Here is a 22,070-nt window from a genome sequence, read left to right as displayed (position 1 = left end):
GAACTCATACATATATATGAGGTTTTGAGGATGTATTATGAAGAGCTATATGGATAAAAACTTTATCCTACAATTCTGCATCCAGGCCCAAGTGTCTCTGCCTCAGGGTGTTATTCAGGCTATTTGAGTCATTTAATCACTTGCTTCCAAAGTAAGCGATTGTTCGGACAGAGAAAGAACTTGAAATTTTTCTTAAGAAAAAATAATTTGCTTTTACTGTTCTTTTTTTGACATGATTTCTATTACAGGAATGCTAAAGCTTTATTTAAAATCCTTCCTTCCTTTCCGTATAGTGGCAGATCAGTTTATGAAAGTTGCTAAACTGGTTTTGTTGGTTAGAGAATGAAACATGGAATTGTATTACACGGTGTTTGTTGAGATGGAAGCTTACACGACTGTTTCCTGGCTGAGAAACAATTTAGACAAAACGTAGTGGCTATTGGTTAATTCTAGGAATTAACTTCAAAATACAAAGAATATGCTTCTTTTTTCTTCTATTGGATTTTTTATTTACTATCGGTTGTAAATTACATATTTGGTTCGGTTCCTAAAACGCTCAGGTGAAAAAGAAAAAGACATCAATTTGTAATCCTGGACAGTGGGATCTTACACTGGTGTTTGTTCATCATTTACCAGTAATTTAAAATATACTTTGTTTTAAACTGTAAGTTTTAGTGAGTGTGAGTGCAGAAACAGGGCTATTTTTCATGTTCAAGTCTTCACTGATCCATGAAATTCACTGGGTGATGTTGAGCCAGTCACTCTTTATCAACCTGACCGAGAGGGTTATTCTGAGGATAAAATGTGAAGGAAAAGATTTATATGTATTGGCCAAGATCCTGCATCAGAGGCTATGAAGCATCACTTTATGACAGTGGTTTCAAACCTGTGGTCCGTGGACTGCCAGTGGTCCACAAGAACGAAAATATGGTTCATGGCCTCACCATTTGTACATAACTGCCTCAAAACCATGTGCCAATGAGAACGACTGTTCTCGCAAAACTCTCTTATAGTGCCGAGGCAACGGGGATGTCGGGAGGGGAGAGACTGACTATCCATGAAAGATTGCTACTACCACAACAGCTCTAGATTATTAAATACAGTCTTTTGTGGGCAAGCAGATGGTGACTACTGGATGTCATGTGTATCAGAAACTAGAGCTGATGTGGTTTATCCCATGCAATTTTCTGGATCAGCACCCCAAATAACCAAACCAAATCTAAAGTTGACCAAAACCTGATTCGTAATCCTTTTGGTACTAATGTTGAAGAGTGGTCCCTGGTCAAGTGGTCGCTGGTCAAAAAAAGGTTGGAAACCACTGCTTTATGAAAATGGAGCTACATCTCTGAGGTTGTACAGAGCCCTTCCAGTGGCTCTCATTGTGTAATGGGACAGTGTGTGGGAAACCCCATCACACAGTGAAGTCCCCCATTCTACAATTGGACCAATTGTATTAAGGCCCATGCTACATCTCTGGCCACTCCTTCTGAGATTACAAACATTGCACAATGACAAAATTTAAATGTATGTGCTCGTAAATTTATTTGGGATCTTGTAGCTTCATCATCGGATGCCAGTCATTGCCTTGAACTTAGTGAAGGAAAGACAGAACTGAATGCAAGAAACATTTCTATGTTTTTGTTCTCTGTCTTTGGTGGTTGTCATTCAGCTGAATCTAAACATTGTCACAATATGGAAGAGAGCAACTGTCATAATTTATGGCAGTTGCTCTCTTCCATACACTCTATCAGATATCTTCTCCTTATTGGTAATTGTTTTCATAATTGATCTTTTTTCATACTCAGGTTTCATAAGCTTGAAAGCTCAGTATCTGTGCAGACACCTTTTCATTACCAGTTTCTCCCAAATATACTTCCATAATTTTGTTTAGTAGAGTAAATTCTGATTTAAAAAACCAACAAAGTGAAACAAAATTCTCACCCATCATTTTGAAGGTATTCTGGCCACAGTAGATTTTATATAAGGAACCTCTTTCCATAAAATCTGCTTTTAAGTGTCATATAGAAGAACATCTTCATTCTTTCATCTTGTTTTTTCCCCTCAATTCATGCATTAACCAGAATTGTTTCAGTCTTGGTAAATGTTATGGAACAACATGAAGCTATTCTGATCAAAGAAAAATCTTTGTCAATAGGCTGTTGACTCACAAGGATCAAGGATAATATACACAGATAAATGCCTTGTTAGTATAATCCTTTGGAGTCTTGATATATTTAACATTTGTGCGGATGAATATACACGCAAACACTCTTGCATGCACACATCACTGAGACTGGGTTGAGCTTAAAGCCAAAACACAAAGCTCCAAGTGATGATGATTATTTAGTGCAAATGGAAAATATATGTGAATGTAATACAGTGTTGATAGTATAACAGGTATACCTCAGTTCATCATTGTCCCTGAGGTCCAAAACCTCTCCAGGTGGTTTGGACCACAGTTTCCCAAATTCCTGCCAGTTGGCCGAGTTGCTGAGACTTCTGGGAGTTGAAATCCCAAAGACCTTGAAGATCAAAAATTGGAAACCGCTGTTCTAGAGCAAGACTTCTGAAACCTTTCCACTCGGGACCCCTTTTGGCCTGGGAAATTTTTACTTGGCCCCGGGTATATATGTATATAAAATAGATATAAAAATCAAGCATTTGCTTATAACAAATCAGCATTTCCAAGGCTTGCTAAATAGGCTGATTTTATAAAGTACAGCTGAAGGATCTTCTGCAGAATCCACTGTAAACACTGCAAAACGGATTTCTGGAAATGTCTAAAACAGCCACTTTGTGATATTCAGAAAACTTTTACTGTTGCCAATTTGTTCAGGACCCTAACATTGAGCAAAGAGGGACCCCATTTAGGCTTGGGATCCAAAGTTTACAAAGCGGAGGGCTAGAGTGAACATGGTTTTACAGTAATCTCATCCTACTCCAGCACCTTTCCTTCCTAAGCCCTCTGCTAAACTTCTAAGCTTCTTTCGTGACATTGGGCTTGGATCTTGGACTTTGCATCTGTTTTTTCCCTTCAGTTTGGTCTTTCTTTGTCTTGCCTTTCTGGCTTGACCTCCATTCACTTGATAGATCTGTGAATAGCTCAGACAGTTGAGGCTATACTCATATACCTTAGTTAACTGACAAGTTTGTTCCAGGGCGTTATTTCTTTGCACAGATTTTGAGGCCAAAAGCAGAAATAATATCGAGTAAAGATAGGTTCCTATACCAAAAAAGGCAAACATTTCAGCATGTGTCAGCAACTAGCAACTAGTAATATGCAACAAAGTTAGATAAGTGTTGCCTAAGTAAATAAGAGGAGCTCCTGGTGGTGCAGTGGCTTAAACTGCTGCGCTGCTGAACATGCTGAATGAAAGGTCGGCGTTTCGAATTCAGGGAGAAGGGTGAGCTCCCACTGTTAGCCTCAGTTTCTGCCAATCTAGCAGTTCAAAAACATGCAAATGTGAGTAGATCAATAGGTACCTTTCTGACGGAAAGGTAATGGTGCTCCAGGCAGTCATGCTGGCCACATGACCTTGGAGGGTTTTTTTTTTTTGGTCGTGTCAGGAGTGACCTGAGAAACTGCAAGTCGCTTCTGGTGTGAGAGAATTGGCTGTCTGCAAGGACGTTGCCCAGGGACGCCCGGATGATTTGATGTTTTATCATCCTTGTGAGAGGCTTCTCTCATGTCACCGCATGAGGAGCTGGAGCTGATAGAAGGAGCTCATCTGCCTCTCCCCGGATTTGAACCTGCGACCTGTCGATATTCAGTCCTGCTGGCACAGGGGTTTAACCCACTGCGCCACCGGGGACTCCCTTGGAGGTGTCTATGGACAATGCTGGCTCTTCAGCTTAGAAATGGAGATGAGTACCACTCCCCAGAGTCGGAGTTTACTAGACTAAATGTCAAGGGGAAGCCTTTACCTTTTAAGTAAGTAAGACTCTTTTGAACTTCTAGAGATGGCTTGAAAACCTCTTCAAAATGCATCTATGGATTACAGTACTGTCATCAGCTGCTGCTTTTCCTCAGATTCCCATTTTGGTGTATAATTTTGCATGCTGGTGCTGTTGGTGAGCCAGGAATATCTTCTCTCACCTTTTCTCTCTTGTTTTTTTTTTCTGATTTAGAAGGCAGCTATCATGCCTGTTGTAAGCAAGCACATATGACTGCAACAGCATTGTTTGGAGTAGAATTCAATTTTTTTCTCTCCAGCTCAAACATTGTTTACAGTATTAACTTCTTCAGACACAGATCTACAACCTACCAAAGTTCTGTGTTTCTCTACTACTTCGACTTTCTGTACTGATACTATGAAGAACTAGACTGAGAAAGAGAAGGAAAATGGGGGCTGGGTAGGCATAAAAAGGAATTTGTTAAAAGGCATATCAGTGTCAAGGACTTTGCGAAATGATGTATGAAGATATCACAAAAACCTTGGGATATATTACTCTTTGTGGAGTCATACATGAACTTTGTTGCTTATTTCTCCCCTCAAAGATTAACAACTCCTTCCTTATCTTTACAGGTTTAATAACAACAACATCAAGAAAACTTGACCGAGAACAACAAGCAGAACACATATTAGAGGTAACTTGTGTTGTCATATTTCTCCATTTGAACATTGTCTTGTGTACATATCTTTATTGTAAAGTAGGTTAATGTCATATTGGATACCCAAAAGATGGGTGAAGGGAGGGAGATCAAGTTAATGAGAAGAGTTTTGCTCATGGTAGAAAAGTCCTATTTTGATTAATATCCTAGTCTGTTTTTTGTGGTTTGGACTGTTTTAACTACTTGTGCTTATTTTATTTCTGAATCATATTGGAGGTTCAGTGGATATCCAAACGATGGGTGAAGGGAGGGAGATCAAGTTAATGAGAAGAGTTTTGCCCTACATAAATATATAATCTTTATGTTAACATTAATGAATTAATTTACTCTTGTGAAACAACAGCACTGTGCTCTGTTATTATTTGTTATTAATTCTTTATATATTGACAAATGATATCCCACTCTTTGCTGGATAGTTCTAGATTTGTGTCAGGAGCTTCTAGCTCCTGAATAGCAGCAGGTTGAAGTTGCAGTTTGTGAAATATGACTGACTGATATAATTACTACAGTATTTCTGTTAACTGAATGTTTCTGAGCATAACTGGTAGTAACTGTGTTTCTCCGGAAAGCAGTGAATAATGTTTTGATACGCACAGAAGACATAGCAATATGTAATTGCGGGTTCTCAAGGCAAAGTTGTACAAACAAGCCAGAGAGGCATGAGGATTTGCAAAACAGCAGGAATTCTGTAATTTAGTGATGCCAGTAAGGAATGCAGTTCACATGATGGCTACATGTACTCCTTATTTATTCCAGCGATGCATGTGGCTTTTGGCAGCACTCCCAGGTCTCCTGTACAAATCCTTTGCCAGTCCTGAAACTTCTTTAATTGGAGGTGTGGGGGCTGAACCTTAAACTTAGATATCTTAACTGTATGATCCTTTGTCTCTTTGCACCCTTCAGTCTTGCCTATGGCAATGGCAAATGTCACCATCATTCCTTGTAAAGCTTTTCTATTTCACACATACCCTCTTGCATGTTTTATTTTGCGACTATCTTTCTAATGCTGGTACGCCTTATGGAGAGGGAGGAAGAAATAGACTCTGTAGCAAGAGTCTTCCTTGGGTAGACAAACAAAATACTCCAGGGTTGTTGTATGGCCATGTTCCAGTGTTGTTGTATGACCATGTCCTAAGGAGAGAATGCTTTGTAGAACATGTCCATACAGACAGAAAAACCTACAACAACAAAGTGATTCCGGCCATGAAAGCCTTCGACAATACAAAATACTCCAGCTTCTCGTGCGGTGACATGAGAGAAGCCTCCCATAGGATGGCAAAACATCCAAGCATCCCCTGAGCAATATCCTTGCAGATGGCCAATTCTCTCACACCAGAAGTGACTTGGAGTTTCTCAAGTCACTCCTGACATGGGGGCGGGGGGAATCTATGGATCAGGATTAGCACTCAGTGTAGTAATACTTAAAAAGCTCAATCTATTGGATATGTGGCTTGATCATTTTCTTTTTAAATTATTATTATTATTATTATTATTATTATTAATTTTACTGACACAAAAACACCGTATGTTACAGCAAATGAGATCTATATACTGGATTTCGTATCACAAAATCACAAGTCAAACACTTCCCAAGCGTCTAGGCCTCTGTGATATATTTTCGAATGATACATGCAGATCCAAGTAAGGTGGCCTTTTGCAGTTGACAGATCATGATTTTGTCATTGTTTATGGTTTCCAAATGCCGGCTTTGATCTTTTGGCACGGCACCCAGTGTGCCAATGACCACTGGGACCACCTGTACTGGTTTATGCCACAGCCTTTGCAGTTCGATTTTGAGGTCCTGATAATGGCTAAGTTTTTCCTGTTGTTTTTCTTCAATGCCGCTGTCACCTGGTATGGTGACATCAATAAACCAAACTTTTTTCTTTTCCACAATTGTGATGTCTGGTGTATTTCGTATCACAAATACATCAGACATCACCAACTCTGGTGTATTGTTTTCCAACATGTTGTCAGCCTGGATTCAAACGTCCCACCATATTTTTCATGTTCATTTTCCACTAACTTGTATTATTATTATTATTATTATTATTATTATTATTATTATTATTATTATTTTAGTTGATACATCCCATGAATTAACAATCTTTTGCCACACAAGTCTTATCTTTGTTGGCTGCTCATTTCCACTATCTGGAAACTGCCTTCCCTCCACTCTCTTCGAACATAGCTCCTGATGCAAAAACAGACTGGCCTGTTTCTCAGATCTTTTGTTGACATCCTGATATGTATGCAAACTCAAGCAAATCTGAGGCAAAGTGACTTGTTCAAGAGTTTTACATTGACACAGTATTCAATAGGTACCCCCCCCCCCCCAATATCTACTAGTAGGGTTTTTAGCAGGCATATCCTGTCTGTGCATCTTGATAGATAGCTGTGCTGGGTTGCTGCAGTTCAGACCACCCAGAGGTCAAGCTTCGCAAGGCAGTCTGACTATAAACTATATGTGAAAGTGTACCAAGAACACCTGGGGGGAGCAGAATGTTACTTCATTGCAGATGTTTACTCTGATGGCTCTTATATCTATTTTAAACAATCACCTAAATCATACTTTTGATTAATGTGAGTGAACCTATATGATCCTTCAACTTTGCCAACTTTATTTCTCTACTCATCTACATCTGAGATGAAGGGAGAGAGAACATCTGCTTTCTGTTTTGGAGGATACCACATTTCCTTATTATGTGTAACTTAGAGGACCGTCGTTTATTGTAACCAGAATTAGTTAAAACAAACAATGATCAGCTGCCTTGATGTGATATTTTGGTTTATTTAGTTATAATTAGAACGAACCATATATAAGGAAACTGTGACCTGTCTGTGCGTGAAAGCTGGAACATTCTTCTTGTCTTGTTAAGAAGCCTGAGGCTTATTACATTTCGGGGACAGAGTTTATGTGTTCTAGTTATGTATTCTACGTTATATTCTGAACTGGCCTTTGAGGCCATCAAGATATTTTGGAAGAATCTTGAAAGAGTAGATTTTATGAATATCACTTCATATAATATTAGTGTACCAGTGTTTTTGGCATTTCTTTTTGTGCTACAAATGGAAAAAATAATATAAAAATATTATCATTTCAATTTATACAATGAATTTTAGGCATGCCACTTTTAAATGAAAGGTTAACACAACTGCATCAGTACCTTTTCAAATTTAGCTTTAAGCAAATAATGAACTTGATACCTTTTCATCAATGTTAATAAGAGCCCCTGGTGGTGCAATGGGTTAAACCCTTGTGTCGGTAGGATTGCTGACCGAAAGGTCGGCAATTTGAATCCAGGGAGCGGGGTGAGTTCCCGTCTGTCAGCACCAGCTCCCCATGCCGGGATACGAGAGAACCCTCCCACAGGATGGTAACACATCAAACATTCGGGTGCTCTTGGTCAACATCCTTGCAGATGACCAATTCTTTCACTCCAGAAGTGACTTGCAGTTTCTCAAGTCGCTCCTGATACGGAAAAAAAATGTGAATGGCTTCCCCCTTCCCTTCCTCTTGCTTCTTTTTCTATTGCTCACTTGAAAAGGACATGTCCACCAATCAGTGCAACTCAAATTTGGGCACATAAATGTATGAACATTATTAGTAATGTTTTAATGGAGTGTTCAAACTGCTTCCCCTGTTGTTTTCTGTCTGTCTATCTCTTTATAATTAAATATTTTCAGCGCAAGTCCAAATATGGACAGAATGGTTGCAGTAGTACAGCCAGATTGAAGTGAATGTTGTGCAGCTGGCTAATTAATTGAGCATTAAAGTGTTGACCAGATGGACTGGCAAGTTTATTCCTTGTTTGCTTATTAGAGTTTATCCTACATTTCATTCTTGTTTGCAGAGAAACAAATATAAATATGTTATGGACTGTTTACTTTGAACATTGTCCTCGGCTTTATAGGAAACAATTAAATGGCATCTTGCTTTTAAATACAGCCTTTCTTTATTGTTTGCATTTCAGAGTCCTGCATTTCAGAATGCTGTTCCCATTTTTGTTTCATCTTTAATAACAAAGGACAGTATTACATAAAATTTCCATCTCTCATATACCCATATCATGCTTCAAAACCATACAGAACAATACAGAGCATGTTGATTCAGACTAGAGCAAATTTATTTCCTTTTAGACTCCAAGTCTTAGTCGTTGTGTGAGGGGTTCTCGTTATCATAGGATGAATCTATGTGGTTTGACACTACTAACTGCCATGAGTCAATGTTATGAAACTGTGGGAGTTGTAGTTTTACCAGGTCATCTCTGCCAAAGAGATGCCTCATCAAACTACAACTTCCAGGATTGCATATTGTTGTTCATTCGTTCAGTGGCTTCCGACTCTTCATGACCTCATGGACCAGCCCACGCCAGAGCTCCCTGTCAGCTGTCACCATCCCCGGCTCCTTCAAGGTCAAGCCAGTCACTTCAAGGATACTCTCCATCCATCTTGCCCTTGGTTGACCCCTCTTCCTTTTTCCTTCCATTTTCCCCAGCATCATTGTCTTCCCTCAGCTTTCTTGTCTTCTCATTATGTGGCCAGGATTCCATAGCCTAGGCAATTAAAGTGGTATCAAAATTAGGTTTCTGTGAGTTTTCTGGGCCGTATGGCCATGTTCCAGAAGCATTCTCTCCTGACGTTTTTACCACATCTGTTGCAGGCATCCTCAGAAGTTGTGAAGTCTGTTGGAAACTAAGCAAGTGAGGTTTATATATCTGAAATGCTCAGGGTGGGAGAAAGAACTCATGTCTGTTTGAGGCAAGTGTGAATGTTGCAATTGGCTAGTTTGATTAGCATTGCAGCTTCAAGGTCTGACTGTTTCCTGCCTGGGCAAATCCTTTGTTCGGAGGCTTAGCTGGCTCTAATTGATTCATGTCTGGAACCCCCCTGTTTTCTGACTGTTGTTCTTTATTTACTGTCCTGATTTTAGAGATGTTTGATACTGGTAGCTAAATGTTGTTCATTTTCATGGTTTCCTCCTTACTGTTGAACTTGTCCCCATGCTTGTGGATTTCAATGTTTTGTGTGTGTGTGTGTGTGTGTGTGTGTGTGTGTGTGTAGTCTGCCATGGTGGTTGTTAGAGTGGTCCAGCATTTCTGTGTTCTCAAATAATATGCTGTGTCGAAGTTGGTTCCTTAGATGCTACGGCTGACTTCTCTGGTTGAATTAGTCTGCAGTGCCTTTCATGTTCCTTGATTCGTGTTTGTGTGCTGCGTTTGGTGGTTCTTATCTACAAACTAGCTCCAGATCCACTAAGAAAAGTTCAACAAATGCTACATTCAACAGAGGACAAGAGGGATCCTCTCACCTCTGCAGGAGTCTACCATATACCGTGCAGCTGTGGGCAAGTCTACATACGCAGCACCCAAACATGACAACAAGCCCTCGACAACACATTGACCATCTCTACGGGGTATCAAAATTATTAATTCTACAATGTAGATGCACCCATAATCTAAACAGCCATTGAGCAATGATTCAGATGTCAAACTTTAATGGAACTCACTCCTCATTCAAGTATGAGTAGAGATTGTAAGTTTAAACAGCTCCCTAATAGCCGAATTTTCTCCATTCACACCAGTGAGCCCAGTTTCTCTAACAAGGAATCTCTTTATTACGCATCAAATGCTGCTAAGGTCAGACAGTCTCTAACAGACCACTGTTAGCCAGTCAGAGTACTTTTTCCATCATATTTTAATTTGGAAATACAGATTCAAATACTATTGGCCGTTTGAACTTACTTTTTTTCCAATGGCCTTTCCATGTGGGGAATAACAGATTCAAATCCCTATTCAGCCATATGATTATCTGGGTGGTCTTGGATGAGTCACAGTCTCTCAGCCTAGTGTTTTTCAGAGTGCGTCTAAACTGCATTTGAGATTGTTGGTTATGGTAAAAAAAATCATAAAATATTATTGTATATTAGATGGATAAAACAGCTGTTCTTTATTTTCTAAATTCCTTCTTTCAAGTAGAAATAGTCCCTGGCAAGAAATCATATTCTGCATTATCATATTTTATCTGTTTGGACTGGCCAGTTTCGCTGCCAATACAGTTTCACTGTAACTGTGCTCTCAACTCTTTAAGACACAAAAACCATATTCAAATATTGAAAACTCAGTTTAATTCATCTTTTTTAAAAATGAGTTACCTTGAGATTTTGCATATGCACAAGATTTTTCATGCAGATGTCACTTGCCCCGCCTTCCTTATTTTTTTTTTATTTTTTTATTTAGAACATTTATACCCTGTCCTTCTTGACCTCCGAGGAGGGACTCAGGACGACTTCCAACAGGCAACAATTCAATGCCCACACAATATAAAACACATTAAAATCCTGCAAAATACATTTAAAAAGTTATAAATATACATTAAAACAGTTTGCCAAGTTAAAAATGTCATCCGAATCAGTCCAAGTTCCTTCTGCTCCATTCGAAGGACTTGAATGCCAAAGACCTGAATGCTTTGTTGGATGGCTAAAGTATATAGCTGAAAAAGTGGACCGAAGGTTTTCCCAATCATGTTTCATAACTTGCTTGTTGTATGTACTCTCAACGATCCAGAGATAAAAACACAGTTGTGCTGGATCAACTAAAAAAAAACGTATTCAAAGACCTATTTTGTCTAGTATTCTTTCCAGCAATACCCAACCATCTGCCTATAAGAAGTTCATAAACACAACCTGCAGGATTATCTTCCTACACCTGTTGTTTTTCTATAATATTGGATAGTGAAAACAATATTGTTCGCAGTACTGGAATGACCCTTTTAAGTGGCAATCACAGGTAGTCTTAGCCTCCAAATCTGGGTTGCAAGTAGGCCAAATAAAATTAGTGGTAACATCATAAACCATGATGATGTCCCAGCCTTAGAGTCATTTAGTCAGCATGCTTACTAATAATACAATAATAATACACTTTATTTATATCCCACTTTATTCCCCCGGAGAGACTTAGAGCGGATTTTGTTGTTGTTTATTTGTTCAATCTAATCCAAGGTTGAAGTTAAAATTGCTGGAAGAAACATTAACAACCTTATACATGCAGATGATACCGCTTTGATGGCTGAAAGCAAGAAGGAGCTGAGGAGCCTTATAACCAAGGTGAAAAAAGAAAGTGCAAAAGCTAGGCTGCAGTTAAACATAAAAAAGTAAGATTATGGCAACCAGAATGAATGATAACTGGCAAATAGAGGGAGAAAACATGGAGACACTGACAGATCTAACCAGTTCATACTCCAGGAAATAAAGCCCGACTGCTCACTGGAGGGAAGGATATTATAGACAAAGATTAAGGGTTTTAGCTACATAATGAGAAGACAGGAAAGCTAGGAGAAGATAATGATGCTGGGGAAAAGGAAGGAAAAGGGAAAAGGGCCCAACCAAGGGCAAGATGGATGGATGTTATCCTTGAAGTGATTGGCTTGACCTAGAAGGAGCGGGGACGGGGGTGGGTGGGGGGCGGGGTGATGGCAGATGACCGTACACGTATGAGGCAAACATTCAATGCCTTTCACACACAGTGAACAAGGACATACAATACAAAGAAAGGTAAAGGCCTCCCCCTTTTTTCCCATCTCTGTTGTCTGGAGGCAATACTTAATTGCAGTCATAGGGAGGTGCTCTTGTTCCATTGTTTTCATGCCGAGAAGCCTGTTATCCCTAGACGTCTCTAATAGTATTGCCAGCATGTCTGCATATATGCACGGGGTGCTCTTTAACCTTCCTGCCAAGGCAATATTGACTCGAATTGCATGTTTTCTAACTGCTAGGTTGGCAGAAGCTCAGGCTAACAGTCGGGAAGTCACCTCGACTCACGGCTTCGAACTGCCAACCTTCAGCAGATTTTCTGCAGCTAGCGGTATAACCTGCTGTGCTACTGCGGGCCCGATTGCAATAATACTATTCTGATTGGGTTGCTGTGAGTTTTCAGGGCTGTATGGCCATGTTCCAGAAGCATTCTCCCCTGACGTTTCAACCATATCTATGGCAGGCATCCTCAGAGATTGTGAGGTCTGTTAGAAACTAGGCAAGTGAGGTTTATATATCTGTGGAACATCTAGGTTGGGAGAAAGAACTCTTCTCTGTTTGAAGCAGGTGTGAATGTTGATTTTGGCCACTTTGATTAGCATTGAATTACCTTGCAACTTCAAAGCCTGGCTGCTTCTTGTCTGGGGGGAACCCTTTTTTAGGAGATGTTAGCTGGCCTTGATATTTGAGTGTTCCTCTTTATTCATGTTATCAGTGGAACCATCTCAGAAACAGTCTTCCTTGAAAAATTATTAATAAAAAAATACAAAGCAGTGGGAATCTTAAGACTTTCCTTAGACACCTTAGACACAGCCACACACAGGGTTAAACTTTTGTGTCTGAAAATATTCAGCAGTTTTTCTGGCTTTTGTGGTTTCTTTCTTTCTTTTCCTTGGTCAGTTGGATGCTTGCTTGTTTGAATTACACTGGTGGGTTGGCAAGAATATTTTTAAAAATCTGAATGCCTCATTTTCCAACCATTTCCAGGAACAGCTCTCAGCTCTTTAACTGTATAGTTCAAACATCGGCAAAGAAAGCACTTTAAGGAGAAGAAATACAGGAGAGTGGGAATGAAAAGAAGGATTAAAAATAAAGCCAGGGAACTTGACAGAGAGGAGAGGGAATGAGCTAACAGACAAAACAAGCAGAAAACTACACCCATTTGTCCTGTATGAGTCAGAGAAAAGGAAAGAATTCATGTCCACCCTTGGCCACATCTACTTCCACGAGACAGCTGAATACCCACAGTGAAAATGAGCAGCCCTAATCAGTCTGAAGTTTCTTTTGGCTAAGAGAGAGAGAGACCTGCAGTTCTCCAGATGGTTTTATACATCGGTTTCTATTTGTTCCAGCCAGCATACCTAATAGACAAGGATGCTGGGATTTGTAATCCAAGCACATCTGGAACAGGGTACTTCAGGCCTGAATAAAGTTGAACAAAAGGAAGCTCAATCTGTATGCAATAGAGATGCTTCTGCTCAGTTTATAGGCAGATCAGGAAATATAGATCCTTCTTGTAAAGGGATGGAATAATAATAATAATAATAATAATAATAATAATAATACACTTTATTTATATTCTGCTTTATCTCCCAGGGGGGACTCAGAGTGGATTACAGTATAAACATTCAGTGCCTTTTTTAGACAATGAACAACAACATACAATACACAGACAAAAGTAAAAGCCTTCCCCTTCCATCTCCAGTGTGTGGAGGTGATGCTCAACTCCGGTCATTTTTTCCATGCCAAGGAGCCTGTTGTCCATCTCTGATCGTGTAGCTGGTATATCTGCATGAGGTGACCTTATACCTTCCCACCGAGGCAGAACCTATTGATCTACTTGGATTACATGCTTTTGAACTGCTAGGCAGGGCTGACAGTGGGAGCTCACCCCGACTCGTGGCTTTGAATTGCCAACTGCCAGATTTCCTGCAGCTAGTGGTTTAATCTGCTGCACTACAGCAGCCTCATGTTTATATTTAACTGGTTTTCTGTTATTATTTACTTTTATGGACACACACACACATATTGTCTGTTTACTACTGTTAAAAACCTTATAAACAGTTTTTCAGAAAAATGAAATATAAATGTAATTAATATTTCTGAAATCATTCACTTAGAATTAATCAAAAGCAATGCCAATTTGAATAGGTCTTATTCTGAATTCCACATACATTGACAAGTTGATTACATGTGCTGAAATTGAAATAATCTATAGATATTCTGATAATAATCAAGGAACGCTTCAAATTTGGAATGGATGTGAGATAATCAGTTATTGTTTGTATGGCTTTTAAAAAATAAAGCTGCTTTTGTCCTTTGATTTTTTTTTCCTTAACAAGTGATGCATTGGAAATATTATTTTATCAGTGTCCCTCCTCAGTGATCTCTGTTTCCATCTTGTTAGTCTGACTCACTTGCAATATCCTCCTGGCCGTCTGATGTTTCTTTTGGTCCCGTATTGTTTGATTTCATTGGGTGATTTGCTCTGAAATTGCAGCATGGCTTGTGCAGCCTTGGGCTATGCAGCAGCTGATGGCTAAGAGGATTGTGGACACCTTAGAATTTGAATTCTAGTATCTGAGAGAAGCTTTTGTTGTATTGAGCTGTGTAAGCCTTACTGTGGGCTTTGGATTAGAGTGTTAGCTCAGGTCTGTGGAGTGTTCTAAGAGTCAGTCTCCAAAAACTTTCACAAAACATGTTCTGCACGTGACAGAGCTTTTTACATCAATAGAAGCAATCTGACATGTGCAGAAAGTTTATGAATAAGAGAATTACACCATACTGTTTATAAGTTATATTTAGTTTATTTTATTTCATGTTTCGTCTTGATTGTTGTTTGTTTTCTCTTGGCATTGAATGTTTGCCATTTTGTTATACTTTGGAAACTGCCCTGAGCCCTTTTGGGGGAGAGTATTATTATTATTATTATTATTATATTATGTAATAAATATTATTATGCTTATTATTAGTAGCATTATATTACCATTATATCCCTTGAGGTGTAGGGTGTTGTTTAAAAATAATATAAGCTGTCAAGATGAGTTTAAAGGTTTTTGTTCACAAAAGCGAAGAGTATGGTTTGTCTCTATTTCCTTAGCTTTTGCTTAAATGCCATGTTTATTTATGTATTTATTTTAGCTTTGCCCATTCACCTTCATTGGAGTAGTTTTGTTAGTTATGTAGCATAATGCTATTTTTAATGTTTTCTCTTATGGCCCTGTCAAATGTGAAATACCATATAATCTAGGTCTTTAAAAATTAGTCTCTGGAGCAACAATAATGCATTAAGTGTAAGTTTGTTTTAAAGAGGATATTGCCAGAGGTAAAAAGCCTTAATGTTGTATTCTCCGCATCCTGTTCCCCAGCCTATTAAGAAATGGAACAGGAATTCTGTGTGACAGCTGCTTTGATCTACAAGTACAGTACCAAGACTGTGTACCAACATGCAATTTGAAGATGTACTTGTCCAATTTCAAAATATGTAGTTACATCAAAGCACATAGTGCAATTGAGAATGAAGTGATCAAGGCCAGATGAAGGTGTCAGGGATTTCTTTGGTATGCACCATTAAGAGCTGTCTCATTGGAGGGACTAACTTTGCACTCAGACTTGGTGTTGCTGATAGAGCACGGGGGACCCTTTCTGTGAATAGAGCAGTTTCTCAACCTTTCTAATACCACAACCCCTTAATACACTTAATACAGTTCCTCATGGTTGCTTCTTCATAACTGTAATTTTGCTACTGTTATGAATGCAAGTATCCGATATACAGGATGCATTTTCATTCACTGGACCAAATTTGGCACAAATACCAGATACGCCCAAATTTGAATACTGGTGGGGTTGGGGGGGGGGGATTGGTTTTGTCATTTGGGAGTTGTAGTTGCTGAGATTTATAGTTCACCTACAATCAAAGAGCATTCTGAACCAAACTTAGCACACAGAACTCCCATGACCCAGAAAATCCTGGAAGGGTGTGGTGGGCATTGACCATGAATTTTGGAGTTGTAGTTCACCTACATCCAGAGGACACTGTGGACTTAAATAATGATATATCTGGACCAAACTTTGAACAAATGCTCAATATGCCCAAATGTGAACACTGGCTGAGTATGGGGAAAATAGGCCTTGACATCTGGGAGTTGTAGTTACTGGGATTTATAGTTCACCTACAATCAAAGAGCATTCTGAACCCCAGCGATGGTAAAATTGGGCCAGACTTCCCACACAAAACCCCATGACCAACATAAAGTACTGTGTTTTCTGATGGTCTTTGGCGACCCCCCTGACACCCGCTCGCAACCCCCCCCCCCCCCCAGGTTGAGAAACACTACAATAGAGGCAGCCAGTTTTGATATCTGTTGCCTTTGTTCTAGTTGGTGTGTCCAAAGGCAAAAGAGGCAGCAGTACAAACACACCACCCGATTCTTCACAGCCAAGTTGTAGTACTATTAATCTTTGGGGAGGGCAGGACAAGAGTGAATCTTATGTGTAGAATCCATGTGATGACCTGCAGGAGTTTGGGCCCACTAACCTTCAAGGGTCCTTGGTTGCCCCATTTCAAATCTTGTTCTGGGAAGCAAGATTCTCACAATATTGAGCTGACAGTACTTTAATTTCTTCCAAACATTAATTTTGCAGTTTTTTAAAAATCTGGTTTAATATTTCCATAGGTAACAGTTACAGACAATGGGATGCCACCGAAATCCACCCTTGCTCGTGTTATTGTGAAGATCTTGGATGAAAACGATAACAGACCTCAATTCTTGCAAAAGTTCTATCAAATCAAATTGCCTGAACGTGAGAAACCGGAGAGAGAGAGGACTGCCAAAAGGGAGCCAATCTACCGGGTAGTAGCTGCTGACAAAGATGAAGGACCCAATGCAGAAATATCTTACAGCATTGAAGAAGGGGATGAGCATGGCAAATTTTTTATTGACCCTATAACGGGAATAGTCTCCTCTAAGAAGTATTCTGGAGCTGGGGAATATGACATTCTTACAGTAAGTCAAGACCTCAATTTTGCACTTTAAAAGACTAATTTTGTCAAGTTTCTTTTTGTACTTTCTGAGTATACACGTATAGGATTTGGCTATAAGGTTTCCTTGGGATTCCAAAACCATTTCCAAAGTCCATAGCCTCTAATGAAGTTCTAACATCATTTGTCCTGTCACCTATTAAAAATGGTTTTTATTAGTTATCTTATATACAATATAGTTAAAAGAAAAAAATAGATATAGTTGGAATTGAGAATATTAATTTCCATATTTATGCTTTGTCTGTGACCTCTTTTTTAGATGACTAAACCTTTAACATTATATTCCTTAGATCAAAGCAGTGGATAATGGTCGTCCACAGAAGTCATCAACAGCACGTCTCCATATAGAATGGATCCCCAAACCTATTCCAACCTCAGAGCCAATTTATTTTGAGGAATCATTTTTTTCTTTTACTGTCATGGAAAGTGACCCAGTCACTCACATGATTGGTGTAATTGCTGTTGAGCCACCTAGCATTCCACTGTGGTTTGAGATTACAGGTGAGAATACTGCACATTGCCTGGACTGCTGCTAATACAGCTTGCACTGTTCTAATCCTTTTCTAATATAAAACAGATTCAAATCGGAATAATTTTAAGCATATTGAATAAAACATTTTTGTATGTTTTTCTTGAGTGATTTTTCTATGATAGTTTGTAGTAGCTTTGCTTTCACTGAAATGTCACTTGTGTATAGGTCAGATTTATGTATAAATCAAGGGCAGGTTTCAGGGCCAAAATTATGGATTTTGATATGATCTGTGGATAAATTTAGGGTCAATGTACAAAGAGGGGAAGTGCCAGTGCCACTTCAAAGGGTCATCCACCCTGGTTGCTGCCCGCATCATTTTCTTGCCTGGAAGTTTAAAATAAATGTACTGAATATACTCAAGTATAAGCCGACTCAAATATAAGCTAAGACACCTAATTTTACCACAAAAACTGGGAAAGCATATTGACTCGAATATAAGCCGATGGTGGGGAATGCAGCAGCTACAGGTAAATTTCAAAATAAAAATAGATACCAATAAAATTACCTTAATTGAGGCATCAGTGGGTTAAATATTTTTGAATATTTACATAAAACTAATTTAAGATAAGACTGCCCAACCCTGATCAAACCATTATTCTAACCTTCTTCAATGTAAATGTGCTTATGTATCTTTCCAATAATAATACAGTAACATAATAAATGTAATAGTAATAATAGAGTAGAATAATAAATATAATAATGACAATAATAAATAGAGAAAAATAATAAATGTAATAATAATAATAAAATAAAATAATAAATTAATAACAATAATAATAACAGAGTAGAATAATAAATAACTTTGACGCAAGTATAAGCCGAAGGGGGCATTTTCAGCCTAAAAAAGGGCTGAAAAATTCAGCTTATACTCGGTATATATGGTATTATTCCTGTTTACTTGTGTCTCTACTGCTGTTTTTTTTTCCTGGGATGGAACAAACTCATTTCCTTCTGGGCTACTCAGAGCTGGGGTGGGGTGGCTTATTCAAGTGGAAGATCACCCCCCCCCCCCACACACACACACACTCCTTTTGCTCAGGCTCCTCTCACCTCACTTATTGCTGTTACTGCTGCTATAGGCATTCCTGCCACCCTCTCTCTTCTTGACTGAAAAGGTCTCATGCTTCTCCTGCTATAGTGGTAGTGTACTTCTCATCCAACTCACAGGCAGTAGGATGGCTATGATAGGCTGAGAGTTGGCAGTTGTGGTAACTCCATAACAGCCCTACGGCCACATAGGGAGATGGAGGAAAAGAAAGATCCACCAAACAGGAGAAGAAGCTGGAACAAGTGTGTGAGCAGGGAGACTGACTGACCTATAAGACAACAATGGCAGCAACAGCAGTGGATAGGATGAAAGGCAGCCTGGACAAGTAAAATTTTTGTCTTAAACATGAGTATGTTCAATACTTCAAGAAAGAGCTGTCTTTTTCCTTCCATATTTATTGCATATTTCAATATTGGCAGAGAGCTATTTCCTTTTCCCCACCAGCATAGACCCTTCAGATACTCTAGCTATTAGGGGGACATCACAGTGTGTGATGGGGGAGTGATCAGAAACTCTAGGGGACATCACAGGAATGTGGTGGGGAGAGTGTTCAGAAACTACAGTTGCTCTCTTGAGGGTCTGGTAGTAGCTCTGAGACATCTCACCACAATGCAGGTTGAGATCTGAATAGGATTCTACAAGGACTTGGAAGTTGGAAAATAAAACTGGGACAAAGGGTAAATTCCAAAACCTTAGAATTGTTGCTTTTGGACTACTGTTTCCAGATTTCCACCCCAGTGGGTAGATACTGAGAACTGTAGTCTAAAAATAGTCTTTTATCAAAAACTTTATCCTCTCCCACAAAGCTAAATGTTAGCACAATTGAAAACTAGCAAGTAATATAGAACAGGTTAAAAAGAAGCCTGAAAAGGGCTGTGAGTGATTCTACAATGGATTAAATGCTGTGTTACTATTTCTGTCTTTCAATTCTAACTGCAATTTAATACTGTTACTAATAGCATGAATCAATTTGATTGACTTCTTTTCTTTCTTCTTGCTTGCTTTCCATGCTTTCTTTCTTTTTGGCTGTGCCAGGAGACAAGCTTGCTAGTGAAGTTTTTTACATCTTTCAGATGGCTTGTGACCTGAACTGTACAGCAGAAGGTATCTGCTGAGATCACATAACTGATTATCGGATTATGAGATCAAATGTAAAAACATACGTATTTGGAATATTTGTATAATAACTGTTGAAGAATTAGCTGTTCTTTCGGGATCTTTCCTTTTCTCTTGTCTAGCTCTTTCTCTTCTGTTGAGTTACTTGTTGTTCATAGCCATATTCGAACCAAGACGCAACAGTGAAATCACGCTTTTAGCTTAGCCCCAAATACTTCCTCTGTTCTTTCAATGCAGTTAGACTAATGGTCATCTCTAGACTATTTTAAAAAAGGGTAATTGCAGAATACCTTTGACATTACGAGAGGACATTTCTTGGTGTATAGATATATAAATGTTTACTTTATGCTTTATTGTTCTTCTTTTACGTTTACAATTTCCGGAGTGGCATGAAGTTCAGTAACTTAAAGAAAGATCAGTAAAGCATAAAGTTCAGATACATAGAGAAGGAACAATAAAGTAATATAAAACTCAATGCACTACAACCTGAAAACAATGTTAAAATATAAAAATAGTATTTATATTTTAGTTTGTTACATTTATATCCAAGCCATGTACTAGTGAGCTCACGGCAGTGTATGTGCTTTTGCTTCTCTGTGAGGTGGATTCATTAGACAGAATTGACTGTCCCAAGATCATCCCGTGATTTTTTCCCCCCGGGCTCAGTGAGAATTAATTTTTGGAGCATCCCAAGTCCCAGTCCATTTCCTATTTCAAATGGCATACAATCTATTTATTTAAAGGGATTTACTTTAGTTGAGACTAGCGGCGCTTCATGCAGTCATGCCAGCCACATGACCTAGGAGGTGTCTACGGACAATGCTGGCTCTTTGGCTTAGACATGGAGATGAGTCCCAATTCACAGATTCGGACTTGACTAGACTTAATGTCAAGGGGAAATCTTGACATTACCTAACATTAGATTTAGTCTCACCTCTTTAACCACACCAAGTCACTATTCAATCTGGTGAAACAGATTAGGAAATTGAAAGGTCTGAATAACTAGCCTAAACAAAAAGAACTGTGAACCAGCTTGGTTAGAGTGGTTTCAGTATTGGACTATGACTCTGGGAGTCCAAGGTTAGAAGCCTCACTTGGCCACTGGGTGACTGTGGACAAGTGACAGTCTCTCCACATAAATAAATCTTGCCAAAAAAGCTCTGCTATAGGGTCACCGTGAGTTGAAAATGGTAAACACTGAAATGACAGTAGAACTGGAGTAAGGAAGGTGTGAGATGCATATGCCCTGTCATTTTTGTTTACCGAGGACTCCCCGTTATTTCTGAACCCTTCCATTTTGAAACAACAATATTTTTCTCTATACCGCTCTTAATAAGGTAATGGCTTGTTAAATAAAGACATTTCCTGAGTCTAAAACAGCACAAGCGTATAGCAAAATTGCCTCCCCTCACCCCAGCATTTGTGTGCTTTGTGTCCAGTTTGAACTTCTGGCAGTAGATGATAAATTCTGTGCCAGATACGCCTTTTATAAAATAGAATAGAAACTAATCTCAATGCTACACAATTAGAAATACCTTTCGTGGGTGGTATTATCATTAGTGGTGGCAGTGGAAGTAACATGAGATACATTTATGTCCCACAATTTCTCTAGTTAACTCTTAAGTTCGTATGCATGGCTCACCTCTTTCCTACAGATTCTCACAACTATCCAGAGAACAAAGAATGAGATGACTAACCCACCTAATGGGATTCATAGTTTAGTAAAATGAGAACCTAGTCTTGTACAACCACTTGCTATGAAATGTATAGTGTTCCATCCTACTCCTTATTTTTAACCTTATGCCATTCTCTAGATTGGTGGAAATGTTAGTATTGTGACTAAATGGTTCTGAGGCAACACACAACCCATCATTCTGATTGATTTGCCTGAAATCAGAAACCATTTCGAAAATAAAACTTACTTCTAGTTGGATAAAATAAAGATGCAGTTGTAAACACATTTCCTTGGAATTAAACATGTGAGGCTTATTTAAAAATAAATCTGTCGAGGACTGGAGGGAATATAAAGTATTACGATAACACAAGTATAACTAAGTGCAAAATAATTGGAATTCTTAATTACAAAAAGATAAGCATTTCTGGATTATTTTGAAAATGACTTTGGGATGTAAACACAATGGTTGTAAAGAACAGGACAGAACATATGCACCACATAATTAGGACAGATGT

The 22,070-nt window shown here is 38.8% G+C and overlaps 1 protein-coding gene across 10 annotated transcripts in view; it reads left to right on the top strand.

The window, feature by feature from the left end:
- The window catches only part of FAT1 (FAT atypical cadherin 1), a 180,141-nt gene that overhangs the window by 90,257 nt on the left and 67,814 nt on the right, over positions 1 to 22,070 (top strand). For 8 of the 10 annotated variants that reach the window (XR_009631627.2, XM_060778588.2, XM_060778590.2 and 5 more), the window contains exons 5-8: positions 4,527 to 4,588; positions 16,820 to 17,149; positions 17,475 to 17,685; positions 19,800 to 19,868. Coding sequence is in view for 9 of the 10 variants with exons in the window: in XM_060778588.2 (XP_060634571.2) it covers positions 4,527 to 4,588; positions 16,820 to 17,149; positions 17,475 to 17,685; positions 19,800 to 19,868 (672 nt within the window). In the remaining variant the exon portion in view is untranslated. The remainder of the gene's footprint in view (positions 1 to 4,526; positions 4,589 to 16,819; positions 17,150 to 17,474; positions 17,686 to 19,799; positions 19,869 to 22,070) is intronic. The other 2 variants (XM_060778595.2, XM_060778592.2) reach the window with 1 other exon arrangement.

The sequence above is a fragment of the Anolis sagrei genome, chromosome 5 (assembly GCF_037176765.1).
Source record: "Anolis sagrei isolate rAnoSag1 chromosome 5, rAnoSag1.mat, whole genome shotgun sequence".
NCBI lineage: Eukaryota > Metazoa > Chordata > Lepidosauria > Squamata > Dactyloidae > Anolis > Anolis sagrei.
This window is presented reverse-complemented; position numbering and strand designations above follow the sequence as displayed.